Source organism: Mesoplodon bidens (genome assembly GCF_964165515.1).
Source record: "Mesoplodon bidens genome assembly, chromosome: 18".
NCBI lineage: Eukaryota > Metazoa > Chordata > Mammalia > Artiodactyla > Ziphiidae > Mesoplodon > Mesoplodon bidens.
Window position 1 is genome coordinate 29,929,804 of NC_138175.1, and position 16,633 is coordinate 29,946,436.

At 50.4% G+C, this 16,633-nt stretch overlaps 1 protein-coding gene across 2 annotated transcripts in view; it reads right to left on the bottom strand.

The window, feature by feature from the left end:
* Positions 1-7,820: 7,820 nt before the first annotated feature.
* LOC308605445 (liver carboxylesterase-like) overlaps positions 7,821-16,633 on the bottom strand; it is a 29,506-nt gene continuing 20,693 nt past the window's right edge. For both annotated transcript variants that reach the window (XM_081215481.1, XM_081215480.1), the window contains exons 10-14: positions 14,923-15,003; positions 14,075-14,222; positions 9,515-9,646; positions 8,490-8,562; positions 7,821-8,214 (exon numbers count right to left, since the gene is read on the bottom strand). In XM_081215481.1, coding sequence (XP_081071607.1) covers positions 8,031-8,214; positions 8,490-8,562; positions 9,515-9,646; positions 14,075-14,222; positions 14,923-15,003 — 618 coding nt within the window. In that variant the 3' untranslated portion in view covers positions 7,821-8,030. The remainder of the gene's footprint in view (positions 8,215-8,489; positions 8,563-9,514; positions 9,647-14,074; positions 14,223-14,922; positions 15,004-16,633) is intronic.

Below are 16,633 nucleotides of genomic sequence, written 5' to 3' on the forward strand. Positions count from 1 at the left end.
CCAGCTCAGGGCTTTCCCACCGCTGCCTCTGTGCCAGGTGTTCCGTGTTCTCACCTTTCATGGGATGACATGGTGTCCGGTTGGGCGGGGGGCTGCAGTCAGCCTGCAGGAGGGCCAGTCCCATCTGTGTCACATGTAGCCCTGTGACATAACCTCTCTCTGGCTCAGTCTCCTCTGCTCTAAAGGGCAAAATAATAGTGTCTGGCTCTCGGGAGTACAGAATTGAATACACGCAAAGAAGATCAGAACCTACTGGGCACTCAGTGAGTAATCCATCGGATCACCGATTCACTTATTTATCTCTTTATTTATTTGTTATCATTAGCCTAGGAGACATTGTCCTCCTTCCAGACACGCAAGCAAGGATGGTGTGTTTAGCTCTGTGCTCTGGGCCGTCCTCATCAACCCTGTGAGCCTGGGACCAGTTCCCCTGAGAGGGTTATCCGGCCTTCCCGCAAAGAGCCGTTGACACTACAGGTAGAAAGCCGTGAGTCACACAGTCGCCGTCCTCCTAACACATACAGAAGGATCCTGCCATTTCTGCTGTCACCTGCATCCGGATTTCCTTACCATTTTCTTTTCAGCGATTTTCCGAAATATGTTATGCCAAAAGAAACCTCTTGAACACTACTGAAGGAGAGAGTCAGAAGGCAGCCACAAAGTCATAAATCCATTCCTATTCCGTCACTCTGGTCGCCCCCAGGATTGAGCTGGACATGGCAGAGACGGGCTGAGGACACAGCTCTGGGCCAAAGGGGAGCTTTCTCACTGACTCCCTCTCTCAGCCGCGAAGCGACAAAAGCACAGAAGCAGGGCACCACTCCCCAGCACCGTGGGCCTGCCTCCGGAGCCTCCTTGTACTGTAGGTAGTTTGGCCTTTGGGAAACGGGCTCCTGACTAGGATCTCCCTTCCCGGTTGGTGTGACAGTTCAAAGAGCAAGAGTGATGAACAAGGCTTGGCCTGGACTCCACGGTGAGTAACTGTCGGGACTACTCAAAGGGAACTATCCACTTGTCTCGCTGCTTTGTTATTTAACGCCAGGTCTGCCTATCACCTACAATGACGCCGTCCCTGGGGAGCATCCCATGATTGGGGAACCTCCACCCTGGCGTGGGGTGGACCGGCTACAGTGAGGAGCCCCCCTGGAAAGTTGAGGCAAAGAAGCCCCCGCGGAAATGAGCCAGGATCCCTCCAGGAAAGGAAGACACAAGTGAGGACGACTAGCGGCTGAAGGCAATGTTCAGCGCGCTGCGGTTCCAGGAGACGGTACCGGAAACATGCTTCCAAAGGACCGTGGTGGGGACCGGGGCTGGCAACGCCTGGGGACACGTGGGCTGGGCGAAACGGTGCTGAGGGTCACATCCGCCTGCCGTCTCTGACACCGCTCCCCGGCTCCAGCCAAGCCAGGGACACGAGCGGGAGGCGGGGGCTGTTCTCAGGCTGCAGGAAACGGCGACCCGCAGGCCGGCGGCGCGGGGCCCGGGGCGGGGAAGACCGCAGGACGCGGGAGCTGGATTCCTGCACAACCCGCCAACAGGGTGGCTGCTCCCGTCGGGCACATTGGGAAGGGGCGGCCAGGGGGCTGGGACACCGCTTACCGCACGGCACCCGGTTCCTCCGCTCCAGCCGGCACCGAAGTGGAATCGTGCGCTCGGCCCCGCCTGTTGCTCACAGCCCGGCCCAGGGCGCTGAGGGCGCTGCGGACGGCGCGGGCGCGGGCGCGGCCGCGGGCGTGGGCGCGGGCGCGGATCCGCGGGGCGCGTGCAAGGCGGGGGCGGGGCCTCTGCGCCCGGGCCGCCTCCTCGGCCTATAACTGAGCCCCCGGGCTCCTCGCTCCCACACGGCCCCCACCGGACCCGTGCAGCCGCTTCGCCCCTTGCTTTGGACCTCGGGCCTCACTTCTCCTCCAGATGGACCCCAAGTGCTCCTGCCCCACTGGTAAGGGAGCCCTGGCTTTGAGCCTTAGGATGCCCCCTTCCCAGGCACAGGACGACAAGGGAGGGTTTTGAGTTTGAGCTCAGGAGGACTCCTGTCACGGGTCCGGGGCTTTCTTGGTAGCCAGGCCCCTGGGAGCATGTCAGTCTCCCTTTGCCTCTCTGTTGACACTGAGGGCACGGAGGCTCCAGGCTGTCCTTCTTGAGGTCACCCAGCTGGTCAGGGGATTGCTAGACCGGGACCCAGTGTTTGGAGGAGGCCTCGGAGCTGCCAGGACTGGATGGGAGGAGGGGACACTGCCTCTTTGGGGTTCAGGCCATGGGCCCTGGCCCCCAGCCCCAGTCAGCCTGGGCTGGGTCTGGAGCCTGGGACCTTCCCTGTGGAGTCCCATCAGGAGGGGACCTACTCTCCTTGGACCAGAAGAGACGAGCTGGGGCTTCTCTATCCGCCTGAGTGGACACGAGCTCCCAGGACTGGGTCCTGACGGAGGAGGAGGGCTCAGGGAGGCATTGCTGACCGTCTGCTGTAGCTCCTGCATCCCTCTCCCTGCTCACTGCTGGCCTTACCCTTCCTGGCAGGCGGCTCCTGCAGCTGCGCTGGCTCCTGCACCTGCAAGGCCTGCAGATGCACCTCCTGCAAGAAGAGTGAGTGTGCGGGGCCTTCTCTGGCAATGCGGGGTGTGGGCTGAGTGCGAGGAGGGAGCCCAGAGCTCAGCAGGCAGGAGCAGGAGAGAGACCAAACTTCCCGGCACCCCCCTCACCAGGAAGGGATTCCCAATCAGAGCTGGAATCACCTTCGACATGACCGAGACCCAGGCGCGCACTAGAGAACAGGGAGACTGAGGCCCAGACGGGTCACCAACCAACGACCTCAGACCTGTCACTAGAACTAGTCCTCCTGCCTCCTGAGGCACGCTTCTGAATCCTCCCAGGGACTGAAGCACTGTAGGGACATGAGCGAGCGACCGTGTGTGGCTTCTCGGACCTGGTGCAGCCCCTTCCTGTCGAAGCAGCCCAGAGCCTCCCTATCCCGAGCGGGAGCTACTCTGTGAGGGGTTTGCCTCCACTTTGATCCTGAGGACGTGGCTCACATCACTGGTGGTGCTGGGGGCCGGCTTTGTCTTGTCCCCAGAGGCCCTGCTCACTGTCTGTCCAAGGCGCTGTGCCCTGTCCTGGGCACAGATGGGGCAGGCGACCTGAACCTAGTGTCTGAGAGCAATTCGCTCAGGACAGAGGACACCGTCGTAAACTCAGGGTCTGGGCCTGAGGGCGGCTGGGGCCAGGCCTGGTGTTGGGAAGGTTGGTTGTGGACAACGCGTGGTCCGACTGCACGCTGCCCTTGCCTCCCCAGGCTGCTGCTCCTGCTGCCCCGTGGGCTGCGCCAAGTGTGCCCAGGGCTGCGTCTGCAAAGGGGCCTCGGACAAGTGCAGCTGCTGTGCCTGATGTCGCGGAGAGCCTGCCCCAGGTGTCAACAGAGCAACCAGGACAAACCTGCATTTTACCGTTTTTCATACAAGCGGACCTGACGCTACATTCCTTTTTCTATGAAATATGTGAGTTGTAATAAAAGTTGTTGACTTTATTCTGGCTCTGTCTTCCTTCTTCTGTCTTGAACAAAGAGACGCCGTGCCCATCAGGGCTGGCGTGGGGAACTGGACTGGACGTGCAGAGACCTCGGCTCTGGACCAAAGAGTACCCCCCCCCACAACCCGCAAAACACACACAGTCAGAGCGTCTTAGCTGCTTAGGTTAATTTGAGCTTCAGGTTCTCAGCTCCAAATGAAAGCCTCGCCAGACGACATAGGGCACTGGACACACAGAGGACACACTCCCTCTATTCCCCTTACGAGTATGGGTTGCAGAGAACGTTGTCCATTTCTCATTTTCCTTCTCTGGGGGCCTCTGCCAAACTCAGTCCTTGGTGATGAGAGCCTGGAAAAGTACCCAAAGGGGATGGAATCCCACACCCCTCTTGTTTGAGTTCTACACGGGACTGGCGTCTAAAACACCCTGGAAAGACCCGTTTGTATTTTCTGCCACAGTTTTAACCCTGGTGAGTAAAAAGAATCGCTAAGATAAAATGTAAAAGGACACTATATGTGACACCCATTTTTCCCTTCAACACGTCAAATCACCTTCATACGTGGAGGAGCAATTCTGAAAGCTGGACGCTTTCATATGCTGCGCTTACATTGAAGGTGTGCCCGAGTCCTGGGAACGCTTCACAGACGCCCCACTGTGCGGACCACACACGCCTGGAGCAGCTCTGCCCCCTGCCTCCCCACAGGGAACATCAGTCTTGGCTTGCCCAGGGCTACTGACAGGACACTCGCCACCCGTGACAGCTCCCTGCAGGGCCTTGGCTCTGAATCTTCGCAAGTTCCTCCCTAGATCAGGCTGACATCTTCCCTTCCCTCAAATGCAGCCCATGGCTACTTGAAACCCCGAAAGTGATTTGGATTTGGTGGGAATTTCCCAGCTGTTTCCCTGAGACTTGGTTTCAGAAGAAGGACTTCATGTGTTCCTCTGCAGAGTGTTGGTGGTGCTGCAGTGCGGAGGGCCTGGTGGTGTTTACTAGCAAGAAGTGTTTGCTGAGGGAACAGGTAATATATTTCAGGTGTTGGGCCCCCTGGCGGTCTGGGGAGGGAATTCCTAGTTGATGGGCACTGGGAGAGAAAGAGGAGACACGTGGCTCAAAAGTCAGGAGCAAGATTGGCCACATGTGCCCCGCGTGAAGAGGGCATTTCGGGAGCCGGCCTGTGCTGAATGGGTGGGTGTTGGTGTCAGGCACTCGGGTTCACAGCCACCATGCCACTTCCTGACCTGTCAAGTCACTGATACTCTCGGAGATTTCATTTCCTCCTTTCGATAAAAAAGATTAATTTCAATGAGGGGGAAAAAGCCAGATAGTGGCCTGGCTCCTAGCTCGGGCTTCCCGAACGGTGTCCTTTATGATCGCTCTCTCCACACTGACATTTGTGCACAGAGAATCCTTGAGCTCCCAACAAGCTCCTGGAGAAAGGCTCCCTGCTTTGCAAGCAAGCTCATGGTGAGGGCAGAGATGGATAGGAAACTTGCTTATGCAGTGCCAGAGGACGTGGGGATGTCCTCCAACAAACCCCATGGAACGAGTCCCCGCCACAGCATTTGGACAGTCTCCACCCTTCCCAACAACAGGCCTGGCTCCAGCTGCCCTCAGGCCAAGAGCCTGAGTTTAGGATGGTGTCCTCTGTCTTGAGATAATTGCTTTCAGTCACTAGGTTCAGGTTTCCTGCCCCATCTGTGCCCAGGATAGGGTACAGAGCCTTGGAGAGACCATGAACAGGGCCTCTGGGGACAAGAGAAAGCCAGCCCCCAGCACCATGCAGTGAACCTGCAAGCTCTGGAGCGATTGTGCCAATTGCAGAGAGGTTAAGCAACTTACCCAAGGGCACACAGCCTATACTCAGAGGACTGCGCCTACACTACAGCTGTCTCACCTCCCGGCCACAGGGTGCCGTTTATGACATCATCGGAGGCTGAATCCGGCCTCTCCTTTTTCACGGCTGCAAGGGTCTTCGGAGACAGTTCAGCTGTGCTCCTGGCTGCAGAGGTGGGAGGCTGAAGCCCAGAGAGGTCACAGAGCTGTGCAGAGGGCTCTGACTGCCAGCTCAGGGCTTTCCCATTGCTGCCTCTGCCAGGTGTTCCGTGTTCTCACCTTTCATGGGATGACATGGTGTCCGGTTGTGTTGGGGCCTGCAGTCAGCCTGCAGGAGGGCCAGTACCACACGTGTCTGTTACTTCCAGGTTTCATAACCTGTGTGGTCATTCTCCTCTGCTGCAAAAGTGTAAAATAATAATGCCTGGTTATTTAAGAATTTATCTATGCAACAAATTATGATATCTGAATTTAATAAGATTTAAGAATTTAATTGATGCAACAATATTAAGTTTAAGCCTGGCACACAGTAAGTTACCAAAACATTAGCTATTACTTATTATCCGTCATATTTTAGGCGATTTTTTCCTACTTACAAACCAGTAAGACAGGGCTGCTGTGCATAGCTGTGTGTCCTGTGTCGTCCTCATCAATCATGTGAGCATGTGCGAACTCCCAGAAAGGGTTATCATCTTTCCCAGAAAAGAGGAGTTGGCACTTTAGATATAAAGCCATGATCTAGACTGTCCCTGTCCTTCAAAACGTTGCAGGAGGATGCCTAGCATTTCTGCTGTCACCTGCACTAGGATTATACTTAACATTTTGTTTTTGTTTTTAAATAAATTTATTTATTTTTATTTATTTTTGAGTGCAATGGTTCTTCGTTGCTGCACGCGGGCTTTCTTTGGTTGTGGTGAGTGGAGGCTACTCTTCGTTGTGGTGCACGGGCTTCTCATTGCGGTGACTTCTCTAGTTGAGGAACACGGCCTCTAGGCATTTGGCCTTCAGTAGTTGTGGCATGTGGGCTCAGTTGTGGCGCACAGGCTTAGTTGCTCTGCAGCATGTGGGATCTTCCTGGACCAGGGCTCGAACCCATTTTGCCTGCATTGGCAGGCAGATTCTTAACCACTGCGCCACCAGGGAAGCCCAAGATTTTTTATATGTATATAAAGTTCTAAAATTTTCCTTTTCCTCAGCCACAATAGGTCTTTCCCAGGGCTCCAAGGGAAGTGGGTTTGCTGACCTTTCGTCAGTGGTTTGGGGATTTTTTTATTTTTTATTATTATTATTTTTTGTGTGGTACATGGGCCTCTCACTGTTGTGGCCTCTCCCGTTGCGGAGCACAGGCTCCGGACGCGCAGGCTCAGCCGCCCCGTGGCATGTGGGATTCTCCCAGACCGGGGCACGAACCCGTGTCCCCTGCATCGGCAGGCGGACTCTCAACCACTGCGCCACCAGGGGAGCCTGGGATTTTATTTTTTAATGGAGAAGTGTCTGAGCAGAGCTTGAAGCCTGCACCCTTGAGGCAGGTTTTCTCTCATCTTACTACCTGTTCCCAGTATTTCTCACGGGTCCCTGATAGAGGTCCATGAGAAGGGCCTGTAACAAGTGTGAATTCCCTGTGGGTGTGTGGTTTTAGGATTTCACACTCTCATACTCACCCACATTTGGCCTCTAGCCCTTGATTCGAGTTTTTAGAGTCATTGTACTCACACATGTGGTGGCTCCATCTTCCATCTGTCGCCAGACGGGAAGCCAGTGTTCACTTCCCATCTCTCCTCCTCCATCTTCCCTGAGATTTCAGGGTCATTGTCTGCCCTGCAACCTCTTTGAATGAGTCAGAGAAAGTCAGGATTTTGAGGATAATCCATTGTTTTCTTTCTGTTAAGGTGGGAGTGGCATTCCTTAGAGCTTTCTATATCCCCGGAGGCAGAAGTCACCCCAGGGATTCTGAAAGAGTCAGTTTTCAGGTGACACTTCAGGGACTCACTTCAAGGTGGTCCCTGCTTGGACCTGATGTGGTCCAGGCTGCAGAAAGGGTTCAGAGGAATTGCTGGAAGAGACGGCCTCAGGGAGGGGCCTGGGAGGATACTGTGTAAGTTAAAGAATTGAAGACCTGTGGGAGGGTCAGTAAGGGCCACACAACAGTGCCACAGTGTCACCATGGCAAGTCCCCCTCTTTCCCACTCCAGGTACATCCTCGGTCTGTGCCCCCTCCATGTCTACAGGAGGCTCCACATGGAGGAGAGGGACATTGCACTCTGGTTCCCTCACATCCACTTACTGGAGTTGTTGACGGCCCAGAGACATGGAGCAGATGCAGTGTCCCCCTCAGCCCCTCCCAGGGCCCAGCCTACTGGACTCTTCCTGTCCAGAGGCCAAGCCACAGCTGCCCGAGTCACCTTCCTGCCAGTGGTGCCCTCTCTCATCCTTCTCTCGCTAATGAGGATGACTTAATTCCAGCCCAAGACAAAGACACTGACTTGGTCTCCAAAAGAACATTTATTTCCAAAATTGAGGCCACAGAAACAGAAAGTTCCCCTCCCTGACCTCTGCTACTCCCATCAGATAATTCCCCAGCCTCCACAATAAGATGCCTCTTTGGCCCACAAACACCTTCTATAGAATACCCCTGTCTGGGGTCCCACAAGCCCCCAAGGCCAGCTGAGCCTCCCGTTCACAGCTCAGCATGTTTTAACTGGGGTGGCTTCTTTGCCGCCTCCTTGGACAGGAGCTCGTTCCAGAAAGCCACCTCCTTGTCTTTCAGCTTCTCGGCTGCCTGGGTGGTGACGCCAATCTGAAGGTACCCTTCTTTCTGGTCATACAGTGGCCAAGGGGGAAGCCCCTCCCCGTTGGGATTCCTGGGAACAGAATCACATAAATTCCCCAAAGCTACTGTGTGGCCCCAACAACCCCCAGAGATTGTCAGGGATCCTCTGGCTTCATCTCTGCCAAAGGCTCATACGCCTCCAGAGACAGGAGGCTGACTATCTCCTGGGCAGCCTGTCCACTGAGGGAGCTCTCACGTCAGGGGTCACAGGGCAGGGAGTTTGCCCAGCACACGTTGAAGCTCCTCCCACCCAGCAGACACGCCCTGCCCCTTCCCAACCTTGCTCCGTCTGTGCCACCAGCTCACCCGTTCCGAGCAAAGTTGGCCCAAAATTTCATCACCATCTTGCTGAGATTGGTCTCCTCTTCTGAGGCACCATCTGTGGGGAGGAGACAAAGCCATTGCTACTCAAAGTGTAGTTCAGGGGCAGCAGCAGCCCTTGAGAACTTGTTAGAAATTCAGAAACGGAGCCCTTACTCCAGACCTACTGAGTCAAAACCGCATTTTAAGAAGATCTTGGGTAATTCAAGTACACTTTAAGCTTGACAGTTACCGACCTAGGTCGGGCTCAGTGAAGGGCTGTAGTCAATCCATAAACTGGCTGGGTCACAGGGCCACACCTCAGGGTTTCTGCTACAGTAACCCCACCTCCCAGGATACTCTCCTTTGGGTCTTTTTTCAATCTCCTACACCCACACACATTTCATAGAATCTGAAAAATAACCAAGCTGCAAGGCCCCCAAAGAGTCACCTAACCAGAAAATGCCCAGAGGCACTGGGTGTCATGAACAGCCCTGGGGGGTGTCAAACACAAGTTGTCTGTAACTGCTGAGGGTTAAGACATTAAAGACATCTGTGAGAGGTATTCTTTAAAATATTATAATCCTAAACATATTTAATTTTAAAAGATATGAGTTTTAGATAGATAGAGAGATAGATGGTTGGATAGACAGACACATATTAGTCCTGATTCAAGGTTAAGAGCAATTCTAACCTTACTCTCACGTACCTTCTGATATGCTCTTGTGAGTGCGAAGTGAGTGGTGGCATTCTAGCCCTGAGCAGGGCCCTGCAGGTGACCCACCTCCTGTCTTACTGATGCCCAGGTCTGGATTCTTAGAGTGACCATGGATGAGGGCGCAAGGATACACATTCTCCATCATGCACATTAGAGCAAGAGAAAGGTTGGGACTCTTTGTCCTTCAACTGTGTTATGGTGAATTCAGGAAACTAAGACCTGGAGAGAAGGAGGAACTTTCCCAAGGCCACCAAACCAAGACTTGAACCCAGATCCCCTAACTCCAAGTCTGTAGTCACCAAAGGGCCATCACCTTTCAAAAATGGAGCCCCGAAGACCGAGAAGAGCTCATCCCCATGGTCCCCTATCACCGTCTTGGGTTTCATCGCTGATGAGAAGCTTGGGCGATACTGGAACTCATACATGTAAGTGGGGGCTCCGGCATCTGGAAGACATGGATTCATGCACAGTTCACTTCAGCAGACGCACACCTCGATGGTATCAAGGGCTCCAGAGGTGGGTGGGAGGGGCGCTGTGAGCAATCAGGAAATTGGGGGCATGCCTGGTCCTGAGTGAACAACAATATTAACAGAAGTTGCCCGTTGTGAGAAGCAACTGTGTGCCAGACCCTGTGTGTCCCCGCAGGAGGCCTCTGGTTATCAGCGTAACAGAGAAAAACAGTTTGGGAAAAGTTCTATGACTTGCTTAAGGATGTACTGGTGGTGGAGGTGGAACTGGATTTGAGCCAGTTATTGAATGAATGAATGTTGAAACTTCGGGGAAATTGATTCAAAATAACTATCCTTATAGAGGCATTGGGTCGATACATATAAACCTCTTTGCCTATTGACGCATTCACACACCAGAACATCTAGATACATAGTTTATGTACACAGAAATACCACGACATTTCATTGCTAACAGGTTAGTCTTCATTCCCTTGGAGAATACCTGCAGCCTGACAGGTGTCTTCTATTATGCCCATTTTTGAGCGTTTCTGGTGTTTTTCACACGTATTCCAAGAAGAGTGAAGTAAATCCAAGTTGCTAGTCTGAAAGTGCAGATATTTAAATACAAGCCTATGCAGAAAGGGAACAGTCTATTCTTTGTGTCTCAGGAAACCACAATTCAGCATTTCCTTTTCCTCTGTCATCTCACAGGTCTTGCTTCCTGCTTGGCCCAGGGAGTGTTAAGGTAGTGGCAGAAGGAAGAAGGGGCCGAGGGAGGGTACAGCTCCTCCCTCCTCCTCTCCCCTGCCCCTACGCTCACCACCCCCTCTCTAAGCCCCAGGAAGATGTCAGTTTTCCTGCTGATGCTTCAGCAGCGTTGCCCATCTTGCTCCTTCAGGGCTAACTCACGGGCCACCCGCCTGCGGAGCTCTGTGCTTTGCACTGATCATTATGCCCAGAGCGAGTGACTCTACCCGGGAAGGGTCAGGCCCCAAGTCAGACTGGTGGGGAAATATCACACTTTTTCCCTTCTTGGGGACAGAATCACATTTGGAAAATGCAGAAAAAAGGAATAAGAACAAAAAGATCACATCTAATCCCACCGCTCAGAGAAACCTCTGTTAATATTTTAGCACTTATCTCACTTATGTATATAAAATAAGGATACTATTGGATGTGTAGTTTTGTAATGACTATAATAATTTCTTCATATCGTTAAATGTTTGTCCACTACCTAGTGTAACAATATATGCCATCCTGACAGGAGGATGTAGAATAATTTATTTAATTGCCTCCCCCCCGCCACTGCACTCTTGGTTTAGCAAGAGGCATTGTTTGGAAGAAGCAATCCGTCTGTGGTTATTGTTTGGAAGAAGCAATCCGTTTGTGGTTCCATAATCCACTTGCTAAACAGCTGCTTCAGGGTCAAGCAGAACTCACTGAAGGAGGGTGTTTACCCTTGCCTCTGCTACTCAGAAGTGTTAGAAAGGAACTCAGAACACAACCATACAAAGAAAGACCTAGTGTGAATGAGAGAACTTAATTATGGCAGCATGCTGCCCAAAAGATATTCTTCTTTTCATTCCTCTTCTTTTCTTTTTTTTCAGCGTTTTGCCTTAAACCACTGAGATTTATAAAAAAAATTCCTACGGGGGGACTTTTCTGGTGGTCCGGTAGTTAAGACTCCATGCTCCCAGTGCAGGCGGCCCGGGTTCAATCCCTGATCGGGGAACTAGATCCCACATGCCGCAACTAAAGATCCCACATGCTGTAACTAAAGATCCCGCATACCATAACTGAAGATCCTGTGGGCCACAACTAAGACCCGGCTTAGCCAAATAAATAAATTTTTTAAAAAAATTCCTACAATCACAACATACGTCTTCAAAGGAAAGTAGGGCAAATATTTCAATAATAACAATTAGGAGCAACAAGAGAAGCAGGGGGAAGGAGAGAGCTAGTAATAAAAGTATGCGAATTAAAACAGTGGATGTTCTTTTTTTGGTGAGGTAGGACTTATATAAAATTGGCAGCATTATTTTTATTCTTTTAATCTGACTATCCCAAGTGAGAGAGCTAAGAAATCCACACTCTCATACACTAGAAAGCAATTTCACAAAATGTATCAAGAACTTTAAAATTCTACTACAGCCAAGCTTAATAATTTCACTTCTAGAAACCAACTCTAAGAAAATTATTTGAGACTTGGTTAAAGATTTAAGCACATAAGGCTGAGTATGATGTTTTCTGTAGCATCAAAATTAGCAGCCAGGGACTTCCCTGGTGGCACAGGGCTTAAGGCTTTGAGCTCCCAATGCAGGGGGCCTGGGTTCAATCCCTGGTCAGGGAACTAGATCCCACAAGCATGCCGCAACTAAGACCTGGCGCAAATAAATAAATAAAATAAAATAAATTAAAAAAAAAAAAATTAGCAGCCAGGCTAAATACCCAATAGGACAGGAATACTAAAGTAAATTTTAATCCATCATACCATGAAATAATTGATATTTTCCATGAATTTTTATTGACATTGAGGAAATGCCTACAATATAGTTGTCTATGAACATAAAATTAATTTTAAAATTACGTGTAAGACATGGAAAGGCTAATAGAAAAAAAAATGTCAAAACTTTATAGCTGGGGCTTCCCTGGTGGTGCAGTGGTTGAGAGTCCACCTGCCGATGCAGGGGACATGGGTTCGTGCCCCGGTCTGGGAAGATCCCACATGCCGCGGAGCGGCTGGGCCTGTGGCCGCTGAGCCTGCGCGTCCGGACCCTGTGCTCCGCAACGGGAGAGGCCACAACAGTGAGAGGCCTGTGTACCGCAAAAAAACCCAAAAAAACAAAAAAACAAAACTTTATAGCTGATACTTCTAGGTGAAGGAATTATGAGTGATATATAGTTGCTTCTTTAACATATTCCCATATTTTCAAAACTTTCTACAATGGTAAGATTAATTTTATACTCAGAAAAATACTTTATCAAAAAGAGATTGAGAGAAATACGACGATGAAAAAATAACATTGATAAACTCTGGGAAGTGCTGGCAATAAGACCCTGAATTCAAAGTCATGGGATGTCAGATAAAAAACTCAAGTCCAGTATGGCTGGAAGCAGCATGGATGCTGAAGGGGATACTACAAATCAAGACACGTAGCAAGAGGCAAGACCAAATTTATGAAAGAACAGATCTGACCCCAGGCAGTCCCTGGCTGGTCATCAGGACCCTAGGGAGGAAGAAATGGTAACTAGTACCTCCAAATTACTGTACTGAGTGCTCGGGGACACAGTAAGTCAGCCACAGCTACGTTTTATCATGCTTATAAAGTCTCAAGGTTTACAACCCTTCTAGCACTGTTAGGCAGAGAGGTCTGGACCCCAGAACCATCTCCTGGCTTGCAGACTAGGTGAATGAGGTCTCCAAGAAATGAAGGGTCCTGTGAGTAACTCAAAAGGTACCCAAAAGGGACACCTCCTCTCCAGGTGAGCTCATCCATCCCTGACCTCACACCCTACACACAGTCTTGGGTCAATGTTGGAAGGTCCTGTGGTAGACACAGCACACACTGGGAGAAACAACAGCCGGCCACAGACATTGACATTCTCTAGCCCACGTGGCCCCACTCTTCCAATACTCACTCCTTTCAGCTTTCTTGGTCCCAGACAACATCCTGATCCTATGCTTGGCCTCACTCTACTCCCAGCTCCACTGCTTAACAAACTAGTTTGCAGATAGCTCTGACCTTGGAAACCTCCCAAGACCTATCTTCCAAGATTTCCCCTCTAGCCCCACAGACCACCGCAATTCAGGTGAGGAGCCCTGTGGCAGATGCTGTTGGTGCCTCCCCATATCCCCTGCTTCCGGGCACGCCAGCCTGAGTTCCACCTCCTGCATCCATAGCTCTTTGCCTGAGGTCTTCGGCAGCCAGAGACCACTCTGCCCATGTGTGCAACAGGTCGAAGCACCAGGGAATTAACTGCCCTTGGGAACAGCCTTCAACCAATGACTCGTCAAAGTTGGAGGATAAATACCCCAGCTCTCTTGCCACTCACTACGGATAACCCTGAGACATGTGTTCTGCTGGTTTCCCAGAGCTCCCCAGGTCCTGGTGTCCACAGTGGATGCTTTCTTGACAGTGCAGTGTGGACTGGCTTCCTCTCCATTCATGTCACTTCTCCACTCTTCTACTGGTGTTTTCTGGGATCACCCCCCAAAGAAACTCTTTGCATTTGGATCCTTTTCTCGGAGTCTGCTTCTGGTGGAAACCAAAATAGGACAGTGCCCCACCCCAGGCCAAATGCAATCAGCCTTGGATGTACGACCCTCAGCAATTTGCACATGTGTTTGTGCTGAGGGCTGGGCAGGACAGTCAGTGAAGCTGGAGCGGTCAGTGTCCCTCTCCCGTCCAATGTCTGGGACTCACCTCTGTGGTGACGGGCCACATTCACAGATGGGACACCAAACATCCCATCTGCAATCAAGTCCAGGAACAGGTCTTTCTTTCTGGCAGGGTCGTCCGTCCCTCCTAAATACTTGTCAGTGGCCACTGCGGTCAGTTCCTCAGGGATGCTCTGAAATAGATCGAGTGAAAGTGACCACTGTTAAAGGTAAATATAAAATGGAGACCAGACTTATGAATTATCTGTGCAGACAAAACCATTTAAGCCATGTAAGCAAAACTAACTCTAGCTTATTTCATGAACATAAGCAAAATCTAACTTAGGTTATTTTTTGTAAATCCCTCTAACATTCACAAAATAAACTAAGTCATCTCCCTAAAATAGTATGAGATAATCACTTTTAACCAATCCCTTGCCACCTGAAAACCTCTATTGTAATAAGCAATCACTGAAAATGTTAACAACTTCCTCATTTTTACTTTATAAGCCATCCTGTAACTTCAGGCCCCTGAGCTTCCTACCAGTCTTTGAAGTTGGAAGCCCCCAGGGCGTGAACTATTTTTTATGTACCAAAACTCTTACTAAATACTCTTCATTCATTCGGTGGTTTTAATTTAGCTATTTCTGGATTTTTGACTTCACCACCCCTGGTGAGTGACACAGTTTCTCTTCTTGTGTTAATGGTGAACTTTTTGAGCCCAGTGCAAACTTTCCCCCTCCCCCAACCATGGGTAGTGATAAGAAAAGCAGAAAAAGTGGGGCAGAACCCCCAGCCCCAGTCTTCATTCTGCCATTAGTTGCTTTGCAATTGGGGACAAGCCTCTTCCCCTCTTGAGGGCTCAGCCAGATCCTGTGATTCCTAGACTCTTACAAGGATGGAGTAGGACTTCCACATGAGTGATGTGGCCGTCTTCTGGTCCAGCTTGCCTTCAGAGAATGAGTAGCCCATGAACTGTTAAAACAAAGGTTAAGCAATTGTGAATCATCAGGTAATGACAGGAAAAACCAAAGTTACCAGCAAACCAAATCAATGCAGGCTGAAGGTCACTGTCATATCTTGATGGGCATGGGTCTATTTTTTTTTCTTTTTGAGTCTTTTATTGTTTATTTATTTATTTAACATCTTTATTGGAGTATAATTGCTTTACAATGGTGTGTTAGTTTCTGCTTTATAACAAAGTGAATCAGTTATACACATACGTATATCCCCATATCTCTTCCCACTTGTGTCTCCCTCCCTTCCCCCCTCCCCATCCCACCCCTCTAGGTGGTCACAAAGGACGGAGCTGATCTCCCTGTGCTATGCGGCTGCTTCCCACTAGCTATTTTACATTTGGTCGTGTATATATGTCCATGCCACTCTCTCACTTTGTCCCAGCTTACCCTTCCCCCTCCCCATATCCTCAAGTCCATTCTCTACGTCTGTGTCTTTATTCCCATCTTGCCCCTAGGTTCTTCATGACCATTTTTTTGTTTGTTTTTTAGATTCCATACATATGTGTTAGCATACGGTATTTGTTTTTCTCTTTCTGACTTACTTCACTCTGTAAGGCATGGGTCTTTGATGAGTTGGGCAAAATCAATGAATCAAATGGACTTTTATATCTAGAAATCAAGGAATGCAAAGAAGATAAAGTAATTGTTAAGGGAAGCTGTCCCAGTCTTTGTGTGTGTGTATGTATATATATGTATATATATGTGTGTGTGTGTGTGTCTGTGTATATATATGCGTGCATATATATATATATTTAGGCTAGAGTCTCCAGAGTGGTCATCAAGACAGAGAGGGAAGGTTTCAACCAGCCAAGTGTTCAAGTAGAGGGCTCTGGGGCAGATGACACAGACCTCACAAATACCCAACCTGTGTTAGATAGCAGAGAAAGCCCCAAATTCTGCCATTATGGTTTTGGTCCTTTGGTATAACCTCTGAAATCATTATGAAGAACTGCAGAACTCTGCACATAATGACTCCATCAAAATTCTGCATTAAGTGACTTGACCAAACTCTAGCACGGCTACAAGCAGCTTAAGGCCATGTCCCCAGGATGACCCCAGGCCCCCTTATAAAGCTCTGTGCTGCCAGGAGATTTTACTGTTTGTTCTAGCCAAAACCTGGTGATAGGCAGGTATGTCCCTGACCCTTTCTTAGTGCAGTTACTTTGGAAAGCTTGTCATTATAAATCCTTTTTCTGCCCTTTGGGATGTAAAACCACTGCTCCAACCTGTTTTCTCAAGGACCTGAGAGCCAACTTTTATGAAAAGCAAACATTCAGGGGATAATTCTTGCTCTCTCCCCCAGTCCCTGTGGAAAGATAATGCCTAACTTCAGTGGGAGCCTTGCTTCTACTTACACCACAGTCTCCTGTCATAAAGACAGAAGTTTGGGCTTCCCTGGTGGCGCAGTGGTTGAGAGTCCGCCTGCCGATGCAGGGAACACGGGTTCGTGCCCCTATCCCGGAAGATCCCACATGCCGCGCAGCGGCTGGGCCCGCGAGCCATGGCCGTGGAGCCTGTGTGTCCGGAGCCTGTGCTCCGCAACGGGAGAGGCCACAGCAGTGAGAGGCCCGCGTACAGCAAAAAAA